Raw genomic sequence first — 23,091 nt, 5'->3', positions numbered from 1 at the left:
TTGGATACTTGGGCCATGGAGGAAAAATATTTGGTCCTCAAATACTTCATGTTTCAAACAGGTTTGATCTCTTGTGAATTTATTCATAACTTTTCTAAACATCTCACAAGGATCCATTATTATTTTCTTTTATAAAAAACCAGTATGATTTGTCTGTATTTATTAAAGAAATATTTTAAAAACACTTGGGCTAGAAGAGCAGATCTACTTTCCAAGAAAAAAACCAGGCCATCTCAGACAGGAGATGGTTCTGTTTTAAAGACTTCATTTACTTCTTATACATTAAGGGAATTTCATGGGCTTGTTTGGCTGGGTTTTTTCCCAATCAAATATATGTGTAATCTAACCCAATCTTGGAAATTCACAGATATATCTACAGTGCTGGGAAGCCTCAGTGTATGACTGAAAAGTTCAAATCTGTGTCTAGTCTTCCCTAGATTAGAATTTCCAGGAGAACAGAAGAGATTTGCCTCCTTATGTAGCCAACTCCATCCCAGAGACCGCAGAATAGTGCAGCATTAATAGCAATTTTAAAAAGATCCAGATTAATGTATGATTTTGCAGTTCTGTGGTCACTCATCTGGAGAATAGAACTGTCAGCATGGGGATATTATCTGCAGTGGGTGACATCACTTTTTGGAGCATGTCATAAAATTACTTGTCCAGGAGACCATGATATGAAGCTGACAGACATACAAAGGGAGCATGCTGTGCCATTTCAGGAATGTGTGCGATATTTGTTAGGATTCTTCATCCTTTCATAGTTTGTTAGCCAATGTATATTCCCCTCTCTTAATGAGCATCAAGAAAAACAACTGCAGGGGGCAAGCCTAAAGATTAATTCCTCCCCTGCACTTCCTGCATTTGTCCAAATAGTTGAACTAATACTTATGAATAATGCATTGCACCCATGAATGCCACAAATCAATGCAACTCCAAGTACTTCATACTTAAACCAGCTGAGGCTCAGACACAGTATGTATTATTAAGCCAGCTTCTTTAAATGAACACTAAATATTATGCAAATTTTTATATACAGATGACTACTTTTCTACAGCAAGGATCTCTTAAGAGTTTGTTCATATTTCTGGCAGTTTCCTCATTCTTTATGGCCTGCTCATTTTAGTCATTAATTATTTTTAGAGCTTGGTATTTTACTTGTGTGATGGTTTTGTGTTTGATTTTTTTTAAATTATTGTTTTTAATTATTATTCAAAGTTCCATTTGAAAGCTTTAATTAAGCAATTGGTGGGGCTTTGAGTGCAGGTATTAAGACAGACAGTTACTCAGGAAAAACACTGGATGGTACTGTTGTTGTTGTTGTTACAAATGCCTGGTAGTGGTTCAAAACCATCAGAGTATGTGTTTTGCCAACATAAATGTACATCAGGAAATTTGAGGATTTAAGAATGGATAAACCCAGTAATGAGGCCATTTTGTCCTCATATTGAGGGCAATGAAGAAAACACAATCTTGCTGTGATCAGTAACTGAAAACCTAATGTAACACAGATTTGAAAATTGATATAAGGTTCTATAATCTTTTATATGGGAAACTACAGAAAACAGTATTTTAATGACTTGTTCCTTAGCCACTGTCATTGGCGCCTGTACATTTTTGCTCACAGTGGAACAGCTCAGATGCTGTCAGCCAGATTAGTACTCCTGAAATCAAGGAAGTCACACAGATTGACACCAGCTGAAGACCTGTCCTAATAAATCTGACTTTATTTATGGGGAATAAAACCACAGTCATGTCTCCTTAAAGGCAATAGTCCTGCTCAAATGGTGGGAATAAATTATTTTGGCTGCATGAATGAATTAAATATTGAATGTTCCATTTTTCAGACTTGGCTGCTGCTTCACCTAAATCAGTGGGGTTGATTTACACCAGCACTTTAGAGAAATGATCAGTTGGTCCTGGAGTGCTGACAGTCAGGCTGGATTACCAGGACCAGCTGATTTTCTGTTAAGCAGCTGGGTGTGTGATCAGCCTCACAAATATTCTGGCATAGGGAGTTCGAGCCACACAGCATGGTGCATACATACTCAGTAATGGAAACCTGGGCTGAGTAACATTCCAAGGTAAATCACTTCCTCTGGCATTTTCTAAAGGACTGAGGGAATTCAGCGTTGGATTTACCACCTTAGCTCCTGGTACCTTCTCCATCACTGTTTCAGGGAGACACCAGGCAGAACAGGAGCAAAGGAGCCTTTGGCTCTCTATCCTCAGTGTGATTCCTATCCATCTCCTTCTTTGGAAAGACTCTTTAGACATCAAAAGAGTGAGTCTTCCTGTAGCATTGCAGCTTCTTTCACTCAGGGGTCAGTTCTTATCTGCAAAGGCTAGCAGCTCTGAAAATGAGATATTCACCTGTGCTGAAGTGGGGTTGGCTGAGTGTTCAGATGTTTGATGTTATTGAGAGTCAGCTAAAATAGATGTTTTCATACTTTTCTTTGTAAAGCTTTTTTGATATTTCAAAGGCCCAGGCTGATGTAACTCTCCTTCCTATCACCTAAGTAGTGTCAATAACAACAACAATTATTGATGGTGCAGTTTGACTTCTCCACCTCCCTTTCCATTCCAGTATGTGCTTCCTGAATCCCAGCCTTTCTGCTGACTGAAAGGGATGTCACCTTCAGCACAGAGAAAAGCAGAAAAAAAAGCACCCTGATAGGAATTAACACAGCTAATGGTTTGGTTTATTTAAAAGTCAGATTCATGACTCAGCCTTTACCATTTATGAGTCAGGAAAGTCCAAGGTGTTCTTTTTTTTTTTTTTCCTCTTGGAATTGTAGGTAAACTCTGATCTCACTTATTTACAAAGGAAATCAGCTACAGGCAAGGACATATTCCTGCCATGCATTTGCAAGGGAAAACAGGATCCATCCTCCCTGAGCTCTCCTTCTGTTCTTAGTAATCCCTGTATTCTTTGGCTGGCTACAGCCTTCAGTAAAAGTGTCAGACAAATCAAACAGCATAAAATAAATCAATCTATTTCCCAGTTTATTTGTTCTAAGACTGTAAAATGAAGTCAATTTGAGAAGCCTGTTTATGTGGCCAAGAGGCATAAGTGATTTATTGAGGAAGAAGTGATATTAAAGCATTAGCCTGACAGAATCAGAGCTAGCTTGAACTGGGACCTGCTGCCTGTTTCCTGTTCACTGGATGGCTGTAGAGTGATGGATAGTAGCATTCGCAGATATAATGTCCATGGAAAGAGATAAAAGTCATAAAATTATTACATTCAAGTTCCCAAAAAACAATTTTACACTGGGAATTAACAGCAATGTGGCTTCCTTGTTTTATTAAAAAGAAGAGTCAGCAGTGATTTATGGAACCTTTGCATATTTATATGCTGGAAGAAAGTGCTGAATTCTCATCAGCCAAGCAGACATTGGCAGAAAGATGAAACCAGCAAACTCAGACTGAAATATGGCACAAATGTTTAATAGTGAATGTAACTGAACTCATCAAAACATGAAATGGATTTTTCATCATTTGAAGATCTTAAGTTTAAGTCTTTGAATTAGACAGAGAAGCGTCTCTAGAGCCTTCATTTACTGGGGTCAGTACAAGACTGCCCATGATCAAGCCAGGATGACACAGGATTGCAGTGATCTCTTTTAGCGTTGTCATCCTTAGAGGGACCTGAGAGCTCATAGGAGCCCAGGTTTGGGCTGCTGCTACCAAAGAGCTCAGCAAGAGCCAAAATTTCCCTGTGATTTGGGATTTAATGAAATCACATTACACCCAGACACACCTGTAAGTGCCCCAGTGTGCCATATCCACAGAGGAATCACGATGAGAAAGGCTGCTCAGGCACTGGGATGTCTCAGCACCCCTGCCCTGGGGTCCCAGTCCTTGAGCCCAGTCTTGTCCAAGCTAGGACAGAGTGCCTGGTTAATGATCACATGACAAACTCTCACAAACCAGCTGGGGTGGGCTGTGGAGCTTCAAACAGCCAGATGTCCACATCTCAAGGGCTTCATCCTTGCTGACACACTTGACCACAGCATTTTCTAAGGAATTCACTGAAGCAATGAAATATGATGAGTAAATAGTCAAAGAGAGGGAGATAAGCAAAGTTTTTTGGGAAAAAGTCCAAACCAACACAATGCCATTTTTATGTCATTTCTAAAATGCTCTTTCCCATGATGTTGCAGTCTGAGATATCATAGGAACTTTAAACTCTTGTTCCTCCTTAATCTGGAAAATTACTTTTGCTAGAACTGCTATCACAGCTCCTTCATCTCCAAGACAGCAATCACATTTTGTATGAAATATTAGCTCCCAGGTTTACATCTGAGCCTTTTTCTCTATGCTAACCCAAATAGTTTCACTTTTTCTTTTTTTTTTTTTTTAAAAAAAGTCATTTCACCTAGTTCAGGGGAATTGAACTCTCAAAATGCTACTTTCACAAAGTATTAGAGGTTTGGGCCCCAAAGTCTGGCACCCAGTAATATGCACACGCAGATGAACATCACCTGGGTGACAACAATTTAGCAGGGCTTGTTCTACATTCCCCCAGCAGAATATCAACAGTGTACAAGGAAGGATGTGCTGGTGACAGCAGGGTGAGAGAGAAATACTGAAATAGAAAAAGCTGGAATGAACAAACAGGAGGAAGTGAGGAAAAAAGGGGGAGGATAGAGAGGAGGGAGAATAGACACAGTTCTGGAGGAACCTGACAGAAAACACAACCCTGAGCCTGGTCTTCGGGGTTGTGAGTCCTGTGAAAGGGCTGTGGTAGGGGTAAAGGTGCTGGAGGAAGAAGACACCTCATGGAACTTCCTTCAGTTTGCATTTAATTCTGTTTGAATCATCTCCCAGAGCAGCAGTCTGTCCAGACTGTCACACAAACAAACTGATCATTTAGAGCTCCCTGGTCCAGCTGGTGTGAAACCATTAAACTGCCCATGTCACATCACACAGAATGAAAGGATAGACTTTGCTGTGTGACCAGAAGTTACTGGAGCAGATTTCTCACCCTCCCCACCCACTGCCAGCCCCAGCCTTGAGCATTCAGTTGTGCCAAGACCTTGGAACAAACCCCACACAGCACCAGATACCCAGAGGGCAGGGATAGAATCAGAATAGTTTGGGTAGGAAGGGACTTTAAATATCAGCTAGTTCCAACCCCCTTCTGTAGGCAGGGACATCTTCCACTTAACCAGGCTGCTCAGAGCCCATTGAAGACCAGAGCCCCTGGTCCTGAACGCTTCCAGGGACAAGGAATTCACAGTTTCACAGGAGAACTTGTTCTAATCTCTCACAGTTCTCACAGGAAAGGATTTTTTCCCTAATACCTAACCTAAATCTAGCCTCTTTCAGCATAAAGAGATTTCTCCTTGCCCCGTCACTACATGAAGGCCAAAGGACCCTGCTCTCTTGGAGCCCCTTTACATACTGGAAGGTGTTAAAAGGTCTTCTTGGTGCCTTCTCTTCTCCAGATTGAAGAACTCCAACTCTCTCAGCCCTTCCTCACAGGAGAGATTCCCCATCCCTGCTCATCTTAGTGGCCTCCTCTGGACTCACTCCAGCAGCTCCATGTCCTTATGTGGATGTTTGCTTTGGGTGAGGGGCTGGGAATGGCCCATCCCAACCCAGCCTGGCACACCTGAGTTCCAGGTGGTAACCAAAGCTGAGCAGAAGTTAAGGGCACATCATTGTTCTAGTCTGGCCATCAGGGTGATTCACCCACCCATCACTGCCCAGCCTGTCACATCAAGAGGAAATGTTTGCCTATTTTTAAATTTACCTTTTATTTTAGCCCCTGAATAAATTCTTGCATTTGAGACCTTGGAAGCTGTTTAACAGGGTTTTCCTTCCCTTTGCTAGCAGTCATTTTCCTTATAATATTCTGTTTCAGTTTAAGGATGAAAGAGAATTAAATTCTTTCAAATTCAGATTTTGTATGGTTGGGGAAAAAACTATACCTGTACCTAAGTAAAAGGAGAAAAATACATCAGACACTCCTCAGCTAAAATCAGAGCATAGATTAGCAGGGATAGAAGTGATCAGAGAGCTTGGGGTGAGGTTTGAATTCAGGGTGGGATTTGCACTCCCATGTACCTGGACAATATTGGTCATGCCCACTGCTGGCACAGGATAGGAGTGTAACTGGGCCCAGGGCTGATGCACACTCCTAAATGCTGAAATCATGGAAGGGATGTGTGGCATGGCAGGGCAATCCTGTGATCTAGGGTTGCTCTGTAAAGAGGGGAGTCCCAAAGGAGTTGTCAGATTGTTTCCCACAGGGTGTGCAGCACAAATGTCCTTTGCTCTTCAAATGAAGTCACTCTTTTTAAAAACCAAATAAATCCAACGTCTGCGAATAATTGTATACGTGTCATGTCATTGATTGTAACCAGGAAAGCCTGATCAAACATTTCTTGTTGTACTAGCTACACTGCAAGAGTCTGAGCCCCTTCAGCAGCATGAGGGATGAGCTCTGAGCCTTTCGGAGCTGCGCTAAAATCGCAGCGTGTTGGACCCCGGCGCTGCAGCTTTCCCTTTAAGAGCCCTTTGGCTCACGGCGATGCACTGAAATGCGGGAGGTGGGACAACACCACACACAAAAATGAAGAAGTGAAGGCAGGAAAAGTTTCTCCAGAGGAAAAATGCAGGGCTTGTCCTTCACCGTGACGTCAGATTTGTCTTTAATAAAATCCCCAAAGAGCCAAGAGAAAAAGGCAGAGTGCCTAGGCTAGGTTGCCAGCTCAGGATTGCTCCGCATTCCCCAAAGTGGTGTTTTTGTTCAAAACGGCTCTAAATCTGGGTTCAATCAAATGTATTTAATCCCGGCTTCCAGGGATGAGGTGGCTTTTGCCCTGGATTCTAGCAGCAAGCAGCATTTTGCAGGTGAGTTTGGAAACTGCCGGGGAGACCTGTCTTCTGCAAACACACTTGGGTTTAATGCAGGGTGGGCTGGGAGAGCCGGGTGCGGTGCATGTGGGAAGGTGGGCACTGGAAAGGTTCGGGAGGTGTGAGAGCAGGAAAGAAAAAGGAAAGAAAAAGGAAAGGAAAGGAAAGGAAAGGAAAGGAAAGGAAAGGAAAGGAAAGGAAAGGAAAGGAAAGGAAAGGAAAGGAAAGGAAAGGAAAGGAAAGGAAAGGAAAGGGAGGGGCAGGAAAGAAAAGGAACGGAAAGGAAAAGGAAAGGAAAGGAAAGGAAAGGAAAGGAAAGGAAAGGAAAGGAAAGGAAAGGAAAGGAAAGGAAAGGAAAGGAAAGGAAAGGAAAGGAAAGGAAAGGGAAAGGAAAGGAAAGGAAAGGAAAGGAAAGGAAAGGAAAGGAAAGGAAAGGAAAGGAAAGGAAAGGAAAGGAAAGGAAAGGAAAGGAAAGGAAAGGAAAGGAAAGGAAAGGAAAGGAAAGGAAAGGAAAGGAAAGATGAAAGGAAAGATGAAAGGAAAGGAAAGGAAAGGAAAGGAAAGGAAAGGAAAGGAAAGGAAAGGAAAGGAAAGGAAAGATGAAAGGAAAGATGAAAGGAAAGGAAAGATGTAATGAAAGGAAAGATGAAATGAAAGAGGAAAGGAAAGGGGAAATGAAAGGGGAAAGGAAAGGGGAAAGGGAAAAGGAAAAGATGCAGAAGAGTCAGAGTTGAGCTCTTCTCAGCATCCAGGCGGATCAGCACAGAAAACTGTAGGGTTTTTTTCTTTGCGTTGTTACTCTTTGTGCCATGGAGCAAAGAAAGGATGAGGTGACGGCGCGATGCTGCCTGAGCAGCGCGGCTGAGGCTGGCAGGGCACCGGCACGGAGGGGAGAGGCCAGGTTCCGACGGGCGGAGGTGCCCGGGAGTGCCGGGACCGAGGCGAAGCCGTGACGGGACCGGGACCGGGACCGGGTCGCGGAGGTGCCGCCGCCGCTCCCGCAGGGGGAGCCGCCCCCGGGAGGGAGGAGGGCTGGATCCCCCTCCGATCTCCACGCAGCAGCAGCCGCTTTCCTCCCGCTCCTCTCTGCAAAAACCGGTCCGGGGAAGCCGCTTATTCCCCAAAGGTGCAGGAGTTTTGCTTTGCTTTTCCCGGTGCGTGCTCGGGTAGAATTCCCGGGGGAGCGGGCCGGAGTGGGAGCAGCCGTGGGAAGCGGTGAGGCTCCCACGGGAGGAGCAGCGCCTGTCCTCGGCGGGTGAGCGCTCCCCCAGCCCCGGAGCCCCCGCTGCACTCGCGGCTCAGGGAGCCCCGGCAGTGAGAGGGATTTTAGAGCCCTTTTTGGGTTACCCGGCTTGAGGTGGGGTGTTCCCCTATAAGTGTGTCTGAGCATCCCAGCGCTCGGAGCGGGGTGACATCAGCTGCCCTGCACAGCGGATTTTGCGTGCATCGTCCTGTTTTGCGAGACACAGTGACACTTTAAAGCAGGAAAGCAGCACGGGTGGTGAGGCGCACCAGGCACACCTGTGTGACAGCAGATGGCACAGAGATAAGTTCTGCATGGATGCTGATAACAGGGCCTCTTCTCTGAAATAAAACACACCGCAAAACTGACAGTCAACACACTGCACCTCTTGCGCTCCTGCGGGAAGTTGGTTCTTACCACAGCTGATTTTTGTTCAGCAAGGAAAAAATCAAAGGGAGGGAGGTGCCCCCCACCCCCTAAACACTGTCACTAGAGGAGATCTGTGTGAGCCTTGTAAATTGTGCAGTGATTGTCCTTGGTTCCCTTGGTATTAAAGATTTTTGTAAAAAACCTGCTGTGGCTTGAAAATCTGTGTGAGTGCATGCAGGCTGGTGCTTGCTGAGGGGGTAGGCAAGTGAGTGGAATCCAGATATTGCTAGCAGCATGTTTGGTCTAAAGTATATCTAAAAAGAGTTCAAAACAGTATAAAAAAAATAGCCTTAAAAATCTCCTGGGTCTCAGCAGTTCCAGCTCAGGCTCTCCCTTGAGCAGAGCAGGTGAAGCTGCTCCTTGGAGCATTCAGGGACACCATCACCTGAACACAGCCATGGGGCTGGAACTTGGAAGGCTGTGCTTAGAAACAACTGAGTGGGGATAATTATAAATCAATACCTGCCTACTAGTAGATGTGGTGAAGAACAACTTGATTCTTTGCTTTCTTTCTCTATTTGAGAAGTCTGCAAGTTTGCATTCACCCTATTATTTTTTATTTTGGATTGTCAGATCCACACACCACCCATTCCTCAACTTCAAATGTTTTAGAAACCTCCTAAGCTTCTACTAATTTTCTTCAAAGTGCAGAACAGTTTCTTTAATCATCACCCTGGTTTAGGACATTTTGTCCTTTCTGAATAAGTGGTCTCACACTTCTGAGTCATCAGGACTAGAGACTGAAGATGCTGGCTCTGACTCCTCAATGTGCAACACTGAAAGGAGCCAATGCATCCAGTTTTTAAGGCCTTGCTGCAAAAATGACTCAGGCACTGAGGAATTTCAGCCTGTTGAAGGGACTTAGGCTCCCATGGTCTCTGTCCTTATATCTATGTGGAAAAAAAAAAAAGAAAAAAAGTATTTCAAGAAATTTTTCAAAGCTTATGCCTAAAATTCCAGCTATGTTCAGTTATTTTTTTCTTCACAAGCCCATCACCTGTGCAGTTTTGCCCTAATAAAAACCCCTGATGAAGAAACTCTTTAAGAACTCAAAAACTGCTTGTAGTTTCAAACAGTACTAGGGGATGCAGAACCTGAGAGCTGCCTTTTGAAATGCCTTTGAGACCTGCCTGACATTCCTATGTTATCTCCTCTGCCTTTCTCCCTGGAACAATATTATATCTAACCCAGAGGGTCAACTCTCTTCTTTCCCAGTGGAACATCTTCTGTCCATAGCTCTTCCTACACGTGAAGAGTGACAAGTCTCCAGGGAGACCACAGGGCTTTGTACAATGTGCACAGTGACCTGCCTGCTGCTACCACTCCATGGATGTCTCTGCAGAACTAGAAAGAGCTCTATAACTGTTCTGATTATGCCAGCAAAGACAAATACTATGGATGATGAGGTGGGGCAGTGTTGAAGCCTTAGCAGGATTCATCTGTTATGACTCTTGTGAATTAACTAAAATATCTCATGAGCAGGGTGGCCATGCCAGCTAAATACTCACAATATCCCAAAATCATTTCAGTATTCCTTGTTTCTTCATACAGCACCCTTAATCAGACCAAACTAAGCCTTCTCTGCTCCCAAAAGTCCTTTAAATACTACAAAGTAGTATTTAAAGCATACATCTCAGCATACATCTGAGCATACTCTCAGATGCTCTTCCCACCCCCTCTCACTACATAGTGACTGAATGACCCAGGCTCAGGGATGCCTCAGGTTGTGTGTTAAGAACCACAAAGTGTTCTTTTTCCTTCTTTTATGAGATTTATCTTACAGATATAAAGCCAATAATTTAATCTTTAAAATATTTGGATTTGGTAGCAGAAAAAAAAATATTAAATTTCCTTGGGCTTTTCCAGGAAAAAACATATTCTGACCAAACATGAACAAAAAAAACCAAAACAAAGCAAAAAAAAATTTGATTTAGATAGATAAAGAAAAATAACACGTTTATTCTTCCCTGCAAAAATCCCATGGCTCTCCAGGGAGGGTGAGCAGAGGTTTACCTGTTAAGTGCTTCTTAACAGAAAGCTTTTGTTTTGCACCAGGGCTAATGATGCACAAATAATCTCAGGCAGCAGAGGTTCAAAGTTGCTGTGCCTTGTCCTTCTAACCTTCCCACTATTCCCTCTTGCTTGACAACATCTGGTTACCAGAGATAGAATGGATACACTTCTCTATAGAAGGGCTCTTATCCTACACTTCCATAAATTGTAGATGACAATTAAAATTGCTCTGGTTATAGCAGCTGAAGATTCAGCTATGAAAATTAACATCTTGAGGCTTGAAGCTGGCAGACACAGCTCCCATGGGTATGGCTGCATCGTGCACAGGGCCTTCCCAAAGCTGATCTTTCATTTGGCAGTCCCCCCTCACACTTCCAATTGCAGAATGAAATCATTGCTAAGGCAACATCCTGAAGGTAGCACTGAATTTTCTTCACACGGATCAGAGGCCCACACCCAAGTCTGTTTCTGATGAAGATGCTTCCTAAGTACACACACACACCACACACACACACACACACACAAACACAGAGTTTCTGCTGAGAAGCAGAACCTGATGCATTTTCTTTCATGATTTCTCCTATAAGTGTCTGATTTTGCTTTGGTAGTGTGAAACAATATCTTTTCCAGTATCAACCACCACAGAGCTGTGGACAGGGATTGGCTTCCTCACCCTCTTCACAGTTGTGCCACTGCCTGTTTATGTCCCCTGGGGCAGGTCCTGTCCCCACCTGCAGCAGTTCTGCCTTCAGGTGAGGCTTCTCCAGGAGAAGGCATTAGTTAAAAGTGACAGCTATGGATTTTAGCAAAAGTGTGAGATTTATATGATGATTCTGTGTGTCTGTCCTGTCAAAGACTCAGGCACATTTAGTTTCTCCTGCCTTCCCCAGGTGCTATGGTCAGAAATTTCAGAAGTCCTCTATATCAATATGGGACATTTGTCTTCTTCAAAAACTCTGGACTCCCATGTTAGGATGTTAGGAGTTGCTTTAACATCTTGCCAGGGCTCAGCTTACTGGGAACTGCTCCTTTTGGATGTCTCAGTGTCCCAGAGGGGTCTTGAGCATTCCTGTCTGGACAGCCCTGGCTCTCATGCATGAATGGAATTGAAGCTGTTTATAAACCCAAGAAATAATATGTATGTGAACCTTGGCAGCTGTGGCCTTGCAGAAGCTGGACAACCACATCTTCAGCTGAAGATACATTTGAATACTGAACCTGACAGTGTCTCACGGTGTGGACCAAAAAGCAGTGTGAAATTTTACTCAGTCTTTCAGATTTGTCAGTAGGGGGTTTGGGTAGGTGACCTGGATTAAGTTGTTCCTCCTGCTTCCCCTTTTGCTTTCATATGCTATAGTTTAAGCATCCTCATCCTTATGGTCCTTATCTTAGAAGCACAATCTTCCCTTTCTGTTGAGTAGAAACATTGACTGGTAGTTGATATGCCCAAAGAAATTCTAATTCAAAGAATTTTCTTTCTGTATTCTGATGTCCACCAAGTTGGACTGGTCTTCCAGCACCCACTTTTCTCATCATTCCCTCTCCATGTGTTGTGCCACCCAGGGTTTGCTGCATCCTGAGGTCAGTTTTCTTCAGCTTCCCACTGCTGCAGGTTGGCAGGAGATCACAGATCTGATTTTTACAGATGTGTTTCCGAGTCAAAGGACTCTGAGTGCTGCTTTAGGAGCTCTGTGCAGGTATTCTCCAGTGCTGCTCTGAGTTTCCTAGCTATGGGTGAGGATCACAGGTTCTCCTACAGCCTGGTGGTCTCCCAGCTTTGGGATGCACCTCTGCTGGTGCTCTGTTATTTATTGCATCCATACTGAGACCTTATGTGTGCTCTGACATCCTGGGAGAAGCTTCTGGAGTCCTTGTAATCCCATATATCCTCTCACAGACTGCTGCTGGGCTTTGTAAACCTTGCATCTGGCTAGGTGTGGGAAAGTAAAAGGGAAAAAGGGCATTTTTACCTCTGTGGGTGCCAACCACTGGCTCTGTCCCACAAGTAAATATTCTCATGGTTGGGGAAGGAAAGGAGAGCCTTTAGGCTGAAACAGCTGTGGAAGAAGATAACACTTAAGCTGAGCTTTGTGGCACAACTCAGATAATGAATTTCTAATACTTGGGTTGGTAATACATTCCAGGACTGTGTGGTCATCTCAGTTCCTCTTCTCTTTCTCAATAGCTCCCACGTTGTTCTTCTGTTTTATTAGTCTGGGTCTGTCATTCCACTTAACCTATAAAGCAAAAGAGAGATGAGCAAGCTGGAAAGCCAAGTTTCATGAAATCCAGGATGGTGTGCAGTGAACCCAAGAGGAAACTTGAGAGCTATTTGCAGAAATAATTGTGGGCTCATCCACGGAGGGTTATGAGTCACCTGGATCCTGATATTGCTGGACATCTGCACAGTTAAGTCTTTGCTGCCATGGAGCAATTCCAGCACTGCAAAAGGACCTTATCCTATGAGCTTGCCTTGCAAATTCACAGGATTTCCTAGAAAAAAATGTCTCATGCTTGGTGATGGGAAGGAGCAGCAAGATCTCTTGGTCCAGCTTTTCATTGACACTCAGATGTACAAAACTCTCAATACCTGGTAGTGCTTGGTTGCTTTTATACCTTTTGCCTAGAACTGAAATTCCTCCTACTCATCTTAAAGTAATTTTGCCCTTTCTCTTCCAAACATATTGAAATAATCTCCAGTGAAAGGCTTTCAGCTAGATGTGATGGATTGGTTTTATTATTACATCTCTAACATGCAACTGTGTAGATTGATTCAGTATTTACATTAGATTCTGAAATATGTAAATATCTTGTGTGGTCATAGAATTATAGAATGGTTTAAGTGGGACAGGACTTCTAAAGGTCATATTGTCCAACCCTGGTGCAATGAGCAGGGGCATCTTCAATGCAACCAGGTTGCTCAGAGCCCCTGAGCCTGCCCTTCAACCACCACCTTTCTGGACAACCAGTGCCAGTGTTCAACCACTATTCCAAAAATCTTCCTTATGTTTAACCTATATTGACCATCCTTCAGTTTAACACCATTACCCATTGCAACCTTGCAGTATCTGTATAGGAAAAGAACACAACAAAGCCAGGAGTAGTAACCAACCTAGTAATTCTGTACAATACCTGACAGAAAACAAGCCTGACACAATACCTGACAGAAAATATGCCACCAGGAACAGTGCAGCCTACACAGGCTTCACACCTTTGACTAAAATTGCTCTGAATGACTCACAGACTATCATTATTAAACATTTCTTCTTTATTTTCATTAGAAGGTAGCAATAATTTATAGCTCCATGAACTGTCCCACTTTCCCTTTTCTAGAATTTGTAAATGCAACTCACACTTTAATTTCCAAGTGGCTTAAATGTTTTGATTCATTCCATGCTCCAGCAGTTTTCCATGCTACAATCAGGCTTTCTTTTGGTTGTTTTCTTACTGAAGCTTTTTGAGTTACAAGTGATGGCAGGATGGGTAGGGGTTTTGTTTTTTTTCTCTTGCTGAAGTTTCCTCTTCTCCACACACATATCCTTGGCCTGTGAAAAGAAGAATATAGAGAAAAAAAGTGGAGCATGGCTTTGCTGAAACACAACTTTGTGCCTTTTGGGGACAACACTAATCACCCAAAGCAACGACTCTGGTGAAATTGTTTTATCATGTAAGGACCAGCCTTCTTGCACTGGGTGAGCAATAATATACCAGGGCTCTGCAGAGAGACTGGGAACTTCCACAGAAAGTGCCATGACTATCCTATAGCTTCTCCTGGCTGTGCTCTACACCCCTGTGCCATTCTCACTGCCATGCCTGATGTGTCCTTGGCATTCTCACAGCTGTGGGTACATGAGGTCACTCTGGATCTGATGTTTTTGGACTTGCAAAGCCTCCTTTCTGGTTTTATATATATATATACTGGTCCACCAGTATATTCCTGAGTGCATGTGATGACCAGGCAGGCTGTTGCTCACATTTTTGATCAACAACATGTATCAGCTGTGACAAAGGGAACTCTGTATCTGGGCTGAGAAGGAGGCAAAGACATTGAATCCATACGGGGAGAATTAAGTTCTCCTCTGAATGGCTGGCACGTGTTGCTGGCTGCCCCCAGGCTACCAGTTCCCTGAGTTTAGACTAACAGTTTGGTCATTTTAGCTGTTTAGCAAGGAAGGATCAAACCACAAAAACTGCAGCCAGTGCTAAGAATCTGCAAGTGGATTACACTATAGAACTCTTTGGTTGAATTTTAATAAGGGGGGGGGGGGGGGAAGGGTGGAAAACAATAATTAGGAAAATATCCAGGTTTCATTAACTAGTTTGGCCATTCAGCAGGTGATTTATTGATAAGCACTGCTGGCAGTATTTCCTGCTAGATCTTGAACTTACAGGTCTGGATCATACCCACAGTATCTGTGTGTGGGCTGATAAACATTGATGTAAGAGAATGAGGGCAAATTCATTTGGCTCCTTTCTGTGAGTTTTATTTCCACATTTGACCCTAGCAGTTAAATATAAAATGACATTCCTGCTATTTAACACTGCAGTTCATTTATGTAGACTGTTCATTATTAGTTTTCACTGTTCTAGTAGAGTCCCAGGGGCACATTTTTAAAATTACATTTATTTGAACATTTCTATGAGGGCACAGCAGTCTGTGAGCCTGACAAAGGGGTCATAGGTAGTGGAATTCTGGAGGTTGCTTGACGTATATTTCCAGACTTTACATCAAAACCTGTGCTAATTTTGCTCTGTGCACTGGGGTTCCCCACAGAGGTGGTGTAATTCTGCTTATGAAGGCTGGTGAATTCCTGGCCCACCAAAGCTGCCTGGGTGTGGGTGAGCTCCCAGTTTTGTGGTGGAACAATGCATTACATGCCTAGTTTCAGGCTCAAATAAGATGTTTCTGTTTTTTAAAGATGAAATGCTTAATTCTGTGTGGTTTACATGTGTGTATATATATATATATATATAAAAAGTACATATATGCATATACTCACCCCCCACTCCCTTAGTAATTTTTTATTTTGTGTGAGTTTTTCCACACACATCATACAGAGTCTGCTTGCACTTGAGATGTTTGTGGCACGCTTTTCACTGTTTATCCCTTTCCCAGCTCTATTGAAATGCCTGCCAGATTATCATCTTGGGAGGCTGGAGTATTTGATTAGAGGAGTAAATGGATACAACAGCAGCAAAGCTGAGATTCCTTTAAAACCTCTATATCCTCAATAACTGCAACATTTTATAGCGCAATTATTAAATAATTGAATTTGTTTCATTCCCTTGTGACTATACGACTATAAAGGGGTTGATCGTGGTTTCATTGCTCACCCTCTGACATACAAGGGAAACTTCCTTAGGAGAACTGCCTCTGCAGTGGGAGCTGACGGGATGTAAATATCCTGGTTTAACACCTCCCGTCCCCTCCCCTTAGGCTCCCCAAATGTGGTGTTTCTGGTACCAGGGGTGTCCGTGGAGCATCCTCGGCCCAGGGGATGCTCGGGAGGAGCCGGGCGCTGCGCAGCCCTGCTGGGAGCATCATTTGTGCACCAACACTGCCCTCGCGTGTCGGGGCTGTGGGACACCCAAATGTAATAACCACATAATTAGCGATTCATCTCTACCCTCCGAGAGACGAAGCACACAGCTGGTGTCCTCCTCTCTGGCTGGAAGCGGCAGCGTTAACTCTTTAAGGGCTGAGATGTCGCCGCTTTCCGCGCTGCCATTGTTTGGGGCGGGGAAGCGGCAGCAATACCCTGGCCTGAGCAAAGTCCTATTTTGCTTTGTTTTCTTCTGTGTTATGCCATTCATTGTGTCGGCAGGTCTCTGGATAACAAAAAGGATTTTTGTCACCTGCTTGGTTTAGCCCTGGGCCTCAGCGGTATCAGAGTTGCCTGCAAGCAATTGGGGATCATGTGTGAAGGCCCATTTCATCACCTTGCACTGATCCATCGAGCTACAATGCTGATCATTGATGTAGTGTTGGATTTAAAGGTGTTGGAGAGGTGAAAGAATTCTGCCCTTTTTCAGGCATCAGGTGCATGTGAGGGTTGAAAGCCAAGCACTGAGAAACTGGCTTTGCTGAGCTGAGAGCTCCTGAGAGGCAGCTCAGTGGAAAGATTTCTTTGTTGCATCCACTAAGAGCTCAGTGACTTCATTTATTAGCTGTGTGTAGGAAGAGAGAGCATGGCATGGTTACAGTGTAGGAACAAGAAATCTAACTGCTATTTCTGGCTCTGCCACAGATATCCTGTCTGCCTTTGGGGCACTCACTTCACCTCTGGGGCCCCAGATTAGAACAGGATCATTTAATAATATCACCCTCATGAAAGTTGCTTCTTTCCACCATGAGTAACCCCTCCTAGAAACAGAATGTGACACGCTCTTCTTGCTTGTGCATGTGATGTGTGTGCACTCCAAGTTGGAGAGCTGATGCTTTTAAGTATACCAGCCTTCATATTTAATTATTACAACAGTTTTTTAGGTTCATTCTCTGGCATCTCTTTTTACCAAAGCACTGAATTTCAATTCTGTTTCCACTGACCTTGGGATTCAGGGGATTAATTCTCCAGCTCAATTAATCCTTTTTCTATATTTATAATTTCACTCCTTTTCTTTTTTTCTTAGTGAATTTGTGCCAGGAAGTGTTCTCTTTTCCTTACTTGTAGTTTCCACTATATTTAATTCAAAAGCTATGGTTTTGCCCCCAAAGTCTCGTAAAAGTCAAGGCCTCTCTCTGTTTTCTTACTTCCACTTTTGCAATGTGTCAGCTTTTGTTAGGAATGGGAGGGAAGGTACAGCTGCTTTTTGGGTCTTTCTGTTGCGTATTAAAAGAGGATCTGAGCTTCAAGCATATCTGGAATAAAGTTTGTAGTGCAAAGCCCAGGCTGGCTCAAGAGCTGGATCTGACTTCTTCTCCCTCATTCCTACTGCACAAATTTGTTCTTTTTGCTGTTTCTGGGCCAGATCTTCAGGAGCAGCCTGTTCTCCCTGTTCAGGGACTCATCACCCTCACATCCTTCTCTTTCATCGCACATGGGATAAGATGCTGCCCGTAGCCATCACTCTGCTGACTGCTCCTCCAGAGCAGTTCTCACTAAAAATGAAAAAAAATTATCCTTTAGAAAAATGGTTTGGCTCAGCCCATCTCCCAGGCCTCACATGGGAGACATATCCAGGTGATCTTCTCTCCAAGCTCCCTTTGGCTGTGTCTCCTTGCTGGTTTCTCACCCTTGATGCTCTGCTCAGCTACTGCTCTGGGCAGCCAAACTTGGCTGAGAGAGCCCCTGGTGTTGTCCTGTCAGCACCAGGGACTCTTTACCTGCCAGGGCCACAGTGTGGGGCTGCCAAGGCAGACAAACCCCAGTCAGTGACCTCGGGGCCTGGGCACCCACAGCCCCTCACCTCGGCGTGGGCGCCTGACTCAGGACTGGCACAGTGCAATGGCCCCGTGAGCTGACACGAGGGCTTAACCTGCTTTATCCAAGCCTTGCATGCCAAACGTTCTCAGCCAAGTGCTGCTGATTTTCAGACAGGGAAAGAGTTCTTTTCCTAGCCATGAGCTAACAGCCAAGAGAAAGAACTTTCCTGTGCCAGGTCTGTTGAATTTTAAATGTGAGCTCTATGGAAATCCAGACCAACACGGACCAGATGTGGAGAAATTTCCCATGAGAAAGTAAGGAAACTTTACAAATTTGAGAGAACATCAAGGTGAAAATTTTGAATCTGAATTCAAGGTTTTCTTTAAAGAATACTATAAAGTAGCCAAACTATTGAAAAGAGATTGCCCCTTAAACCTGAGATGCAGAGACAATCTCAGAACATCTGTTGGTGAGAACTTCCTCATGAACCCCAGTTCACTGCTGAGGAAACACTGTTTTGGAATAAAACCATTCTTTTATTTCCTTCTCACGAATGTTGAATAAATTTTTCTGAGATATTTGAATAGCAAACATTCTGAATTATCTTAACGTTATGAACCTGCTTTCTCCTGGTAGTTGCTCTGGATTTTCAGCCTCTGCCTGTGGAAACCCCCAGTGCTTTTTGATATTTTTAAAATCTTATAATATTTTGTGATTGTCTTATTTCCCTTTGATGCTATTAAAGTGTAAGACAGTTTTTTGTGTTTGGTTGCATTTTTTATGTGTTTGTTGTTGTTGTTTTTGTTGTTTGTTTTTTGTTTATTTGGGTTGGTTTTTTTTCAATCTATGTGGATTCTTTGATGCTGTTAAAATATATGACATGAAATGATACATCACCATTTGCCCCAAGTTGAGTAATTAGATGAAATAAAACCCCCAAGCAAACAGGATATGTATCTAAATCCCTCTTAATGATTGAAATTTAGGTAAAGATGTAGCAGAGTGAATGTGAACCCAGGCATCCTCTCTCCAGAGCCACTACCAAGCGGGCAGTATCTGTTTTCTCTTCTGACCTGGGGGGTTAATAGCTGTGGGCTCTGTGAGCATGGGTCTCTAAAAGTCAGCATTAAACTCCCCCCAACCACCATGCAGTTTGAAGCAGACTTGAAATTATTAGTTCTTGGCTTGCAAAATGAGTGTATTTGGAAAAATAAAATATTGTTCCTTCTCATTTTGTATCAGTCTCTTTGTAACAGGTTGGCTTGCTTGTGTTTCTGTGGTTTGTTTTTTCTAATAAAAGAGACTGAGTAGGAAGGACACTCCAAGTGCTGTGTAACAAAATTTGAAATTTTTTTACTCATCTTCTGATAAAAATGCAAATGCACTTCCTGCCATTTTTGTAGAGTTCTGATGAGCTGTATCAGAAATTGGGGGTGGGGAAAGAGGGGGAACAGGAAGAAAAGTCCTTTTGTATTACAGTTAAAATGCTGAATTCAACTGTTTTCTTGGAGAGCTAATGGGAGCTCTATGTAGCGTCAGGAACCTGAGACAGATCCACATCAATGTTCTAACATCTCTATTTTTCTCTACTTTGTGTCTGAGTTTTGTATTGAAAACAATGAGAGTTGTATACTCCTCTGGGGCTGGGAGCTTGGCTGAAGGAATTGAGAAATAGGGAATTGAAATTATAACTTTTTAAGGTTAATCAACCATGGAGAGTTGGGGAGAGTGGAGAAAAGTGGCCTGGAGACCAGGCAAAATGTGAGGGTGTATGCTGAGAGATGGACAGAGGTCTGCTCCACAGCATTTTGGCTGTTTCTGGCTCAGCTCCACCCAAGGTCCTGTCAGTCATCTTCATGCCAGTAAATTCCCATCAAGGGAGACTTTCTTGAGCCTTGAATAGGCTTTATGTCTTTGTGGTGGGCTGGAGATTGGATGCTGCTGCTGGTGAGTGCTGTGCCAGAACACTGGAACCTGTCCTCTCCCTCTCTGTCCTCTGTTACTGAAGGCTTTGCACACTTGATGTCTTTCTTTTCTGTGTTAAATCTCCACTCTTAATCTTCTCTGTAGGTCTGAGAAAGAAAAGGACAAGTTTAGAAGACAAGGACACTTCTGATTCCAGATTACACTTCCTGTTGATACAGCTGTGTCTCCTACTGGATGGCTCTGTAAACACACAGTTTAACCCCTGCAGTTATGTTCCTTCAGCATCACCAGTTTCATTCCTTGAAGGAAATTTCCTACCTTGCTTGCCCAGAGCATCCTTTCTTTTTTTCTCCTTCTTCTTCCCTTTGCACACTCCCACACATTGCACATCCTGATGTAGCTTAACACTTCATTCAAAAGGAACAGGACTTCCTCTTGCTGTTGGTGAAAACACTTCTGTCCTTCACAGTCCCCTCTTTGTCATATTGCTTTTGTGGAAGGGAAATAATTACATCTTCTAAGTTTAATCCACAGTAATTGAAATAATTAAATTCCCTGGCAAGAGCACCAGCAGAAAACCAATGTACCAGAATTCTGCAAAGAGAATTTTTAGTGCATGAGATGAAAAAATGTCTAGACCTCAGCTTGGGATAAATTACACTCCAGGGGTGTTTCAGCCCTTCATACCAGAACAAAATCTTCACCTGTGTCTGTTTTCATTCGGGGTCTGCACACTATTTAATAGATGGCATTGGAAGTATCACACCCTCTTTAATTGATGGCATTGACATCATACCCATTGGTGAGGACCAGGTTGCATCTGACTGTGCCATCCTGTGTGAAACCTCTCTGCTACTGGAGCTACAGGCATATCCAGCCAGAGGAATATGCTGGCTGCCAGATCATTGTGGAGAAACCTTTTGTTTCTAAGGTACATTTCTCAAAGGTGCTCAGCTGTGGTGTTTCACCATATTTGAACTCTTCCAGACACGTCTGAAAGTCATAATCAGAAAAATTAGTATACTAAAAGCTGAATAAGGATATTTCTATGGGTGAGTGGATAGAAATTTGTTCCTCCCAGGCACAGCACCAGCAAAGCCCTGTGGTTATAGCCCTTGGAGCAGCTCTGGGTTTCCTGCCTCTCCCTGTCCATACTGATATCTTCATAGGGAACCCTCAGGATTTCCCTCGGCTGCATTCATTGCCTTCTCCCTGGCAGCTGCGTGTTCCTCCATGGTCTGGGCGGTTCTCAATCTTCAGAGTTTGTTCCTTGTAGCAAAAGAATTGTTACCACTCCTGTTCTGCAGGTACAGAGAGGTTAAAGCTGAGTTCAAATAACAAAGTCATGCCCTACTCTTCCAATGTAGAGTTAATGTTCTCTACCTTTGGCTGCATTAAAATCAGACATTTTATGTGGAGCTGTCAAGTCTCCTGTGAGGTCAATGAAATGATCTCCTCTGCATTTAGCAGAGAGGGACCCAGGGTTTGCACCCAGCAGCTGTGAATGCAGCTCATTGCTCAGAAAAGCTCGGGAGAGTGGATGGGTTTTGACAAATAATTTCACCAGTGCCAAAGAGCCCAGTGATCGACTGACTGTCTCACAAGTGTGGCTACTAATTTTAATCAAACCTGAAATCTTCTACAACACTGCACAGAGAGCTAGTGACTTGCTCCAGCACATTTTTGGAGCCAAAATGCTCATACATTTGACTGCCAGGGGATTTATTTGTGGACTAGATCAAATTAATTTGTCTGTACAAATTATCTGACTTGTATTAGTATAGATATTCTTTTAAGGCATTGATATTTTAGTAATGCTGCTCTGCCTGTCATTTATAATTTGTAGTGACTATGACAAGAGATGCACCCATGTGCAATAACCACGTGGCTTTGTGGTCTACATTAGAAAAGGAATTTCTTTTTTGTAGTCTTATTTGTAACTATGTCTTACTGTATGGGCATCTCCAGGTCCCAACCAAAACTGATTTCCTCCCTTTCTCCTCCTCTCTCCAGCTCTGTCTCTCCAGCTGAAAGATTTCAGCCTGGAAAAGAGAAAGCTTTAAGGTGGAGTCGTTGTGGCCTTCTTTACTTATAAAAACAGCTTACTTAAAGAGAGAGAGACTTTTTACATGGGCAGATATTGACAGGACAAGGGGAAACAGTTTTAAATCAGAAGAGGAGACATTTACATTAGATATTAGGAAGAAATCCTTTACTGTGAGGGTGGTAAGGCACTGACACAGTTGGCCAGAGAAGTTTTGGACACACCGTCCCTGGAAGTGTTCAAGACCAGGCTGGATGGGGCTTTAAGGACCTGGTCTAGTGTATTCTTACCTTTTCTGGGGGAAATCTAGTCAGATAACCTCTTGGATGTGTAAGAAATGAGTAGCTTCTACATTCAGAGTGAAGAAAACTGTTTATTTTCTGCCTTTAATTGGATAAATTGACCATCAAATGACTGTGTGCCCCAAAACTTTTCCCTCTTGATGGGCGTCTCTTGAAAGCAGATTTTCTTTTCCTTTCTTGAAAAAGTGGAGGTTGGCTTGCTTGTGGTTGGACTTGTAGCTTACATGAAGTTTATAACAGTATTAAGAAAATTAGTAATATGTAAAAACAATTCATGTTTTTACATATCTGATTAGATGCTCTCTTGGAAATGCAATGCTGATGTTGATTTCTAGCATGATCCTCAGGTAGGTTAAAGTCTGTTATGAAGAGCTCACCTGTCTCAGATTGGTGTCAGCTTTAAGGGATAAGTTTCATTCTAGATGTCATTCAGTCTGTGGGCTTCTGATGCCCTTTTGCATATCTCTTAATTCAGGTACTGTACAGCATTTCACACCTGACCACCGCTGAGACTGAGCTGAGCAGCTGGGTAAGAATATCACTGGATCTGTTTTCCTAGATTTTGAAGAAAGAGGTTGCTTCTTTCCGTCATTGTCTGTTTTGGTAGACTACAAACTGCCTGTGCAGGCTTGTCACTTGTAACAGATCATAAAAAACTGAGCACAGGGTTGTCCTGGATCTGGTATATCTGGTGATGAGTACATTGAGTATCTGAAATTTAAAGTCTCCTCCTTTCTGCTCACAAAACCTGTATTCCAATCTACTTCAGTGTCTCAACTACCATCTAGGAAAGTTAACAAATTACAGATTTTTTAGTGTTCCTTTCCATCCTCATAGCTTTAGGCCTAATGCTCTTTGATATCATCATTGGGAAAGGTCATTGTGTACATGTTTTCGCACATA

General features: G+C 43.2%; 1 protein-coding gene across 1 annotated transcript in view; it reads left to right on the top strand.

The window, feature by feature from the left end:
* Positions 1 to 6,696: 6,696 nt before the first annotated feature.
* The window catches only part of CCN4 (cellular communication network factor 4), a 33,774-nt gene continuing 17,379 nt past the window's right edge, over positions 6,697 to 23,091 (top strand). The window contains exon 1 of the mRNA XM_005516897.2: positions 6,697 to 6,864. Coding sequence (XP_005516954.2) covers positions 6,817 to 6,864 — 48 coding nt within the window. The 5' untranslated portion in view covers positions 6,697 to 6,816. The remainder of the gene's footprint in view (positions 6,865 to 23,091) is intronic.

Source organism: Pseudopodoces humilis, chromosome 1 (assembly GCF_049639895.1).
Source record: "Pseudopodoces humilis isolate 2021_Gansu_Grassland_sample_001 chromosome 1, ASM4963989v1, whole genome shotgun sequence".
In the NCBI taxonomy this organism is placed as follows: Eukaryota; Metazoa; Chordata; class Aves; order Passeriformes; family Paridae; genus Pseudopodoces; species Pseudopodoces humilis.
Note: the sequence above shows the minus strand (reverse complement) of the source record. Positions and strands in the feature narration are given on the sequence as shown.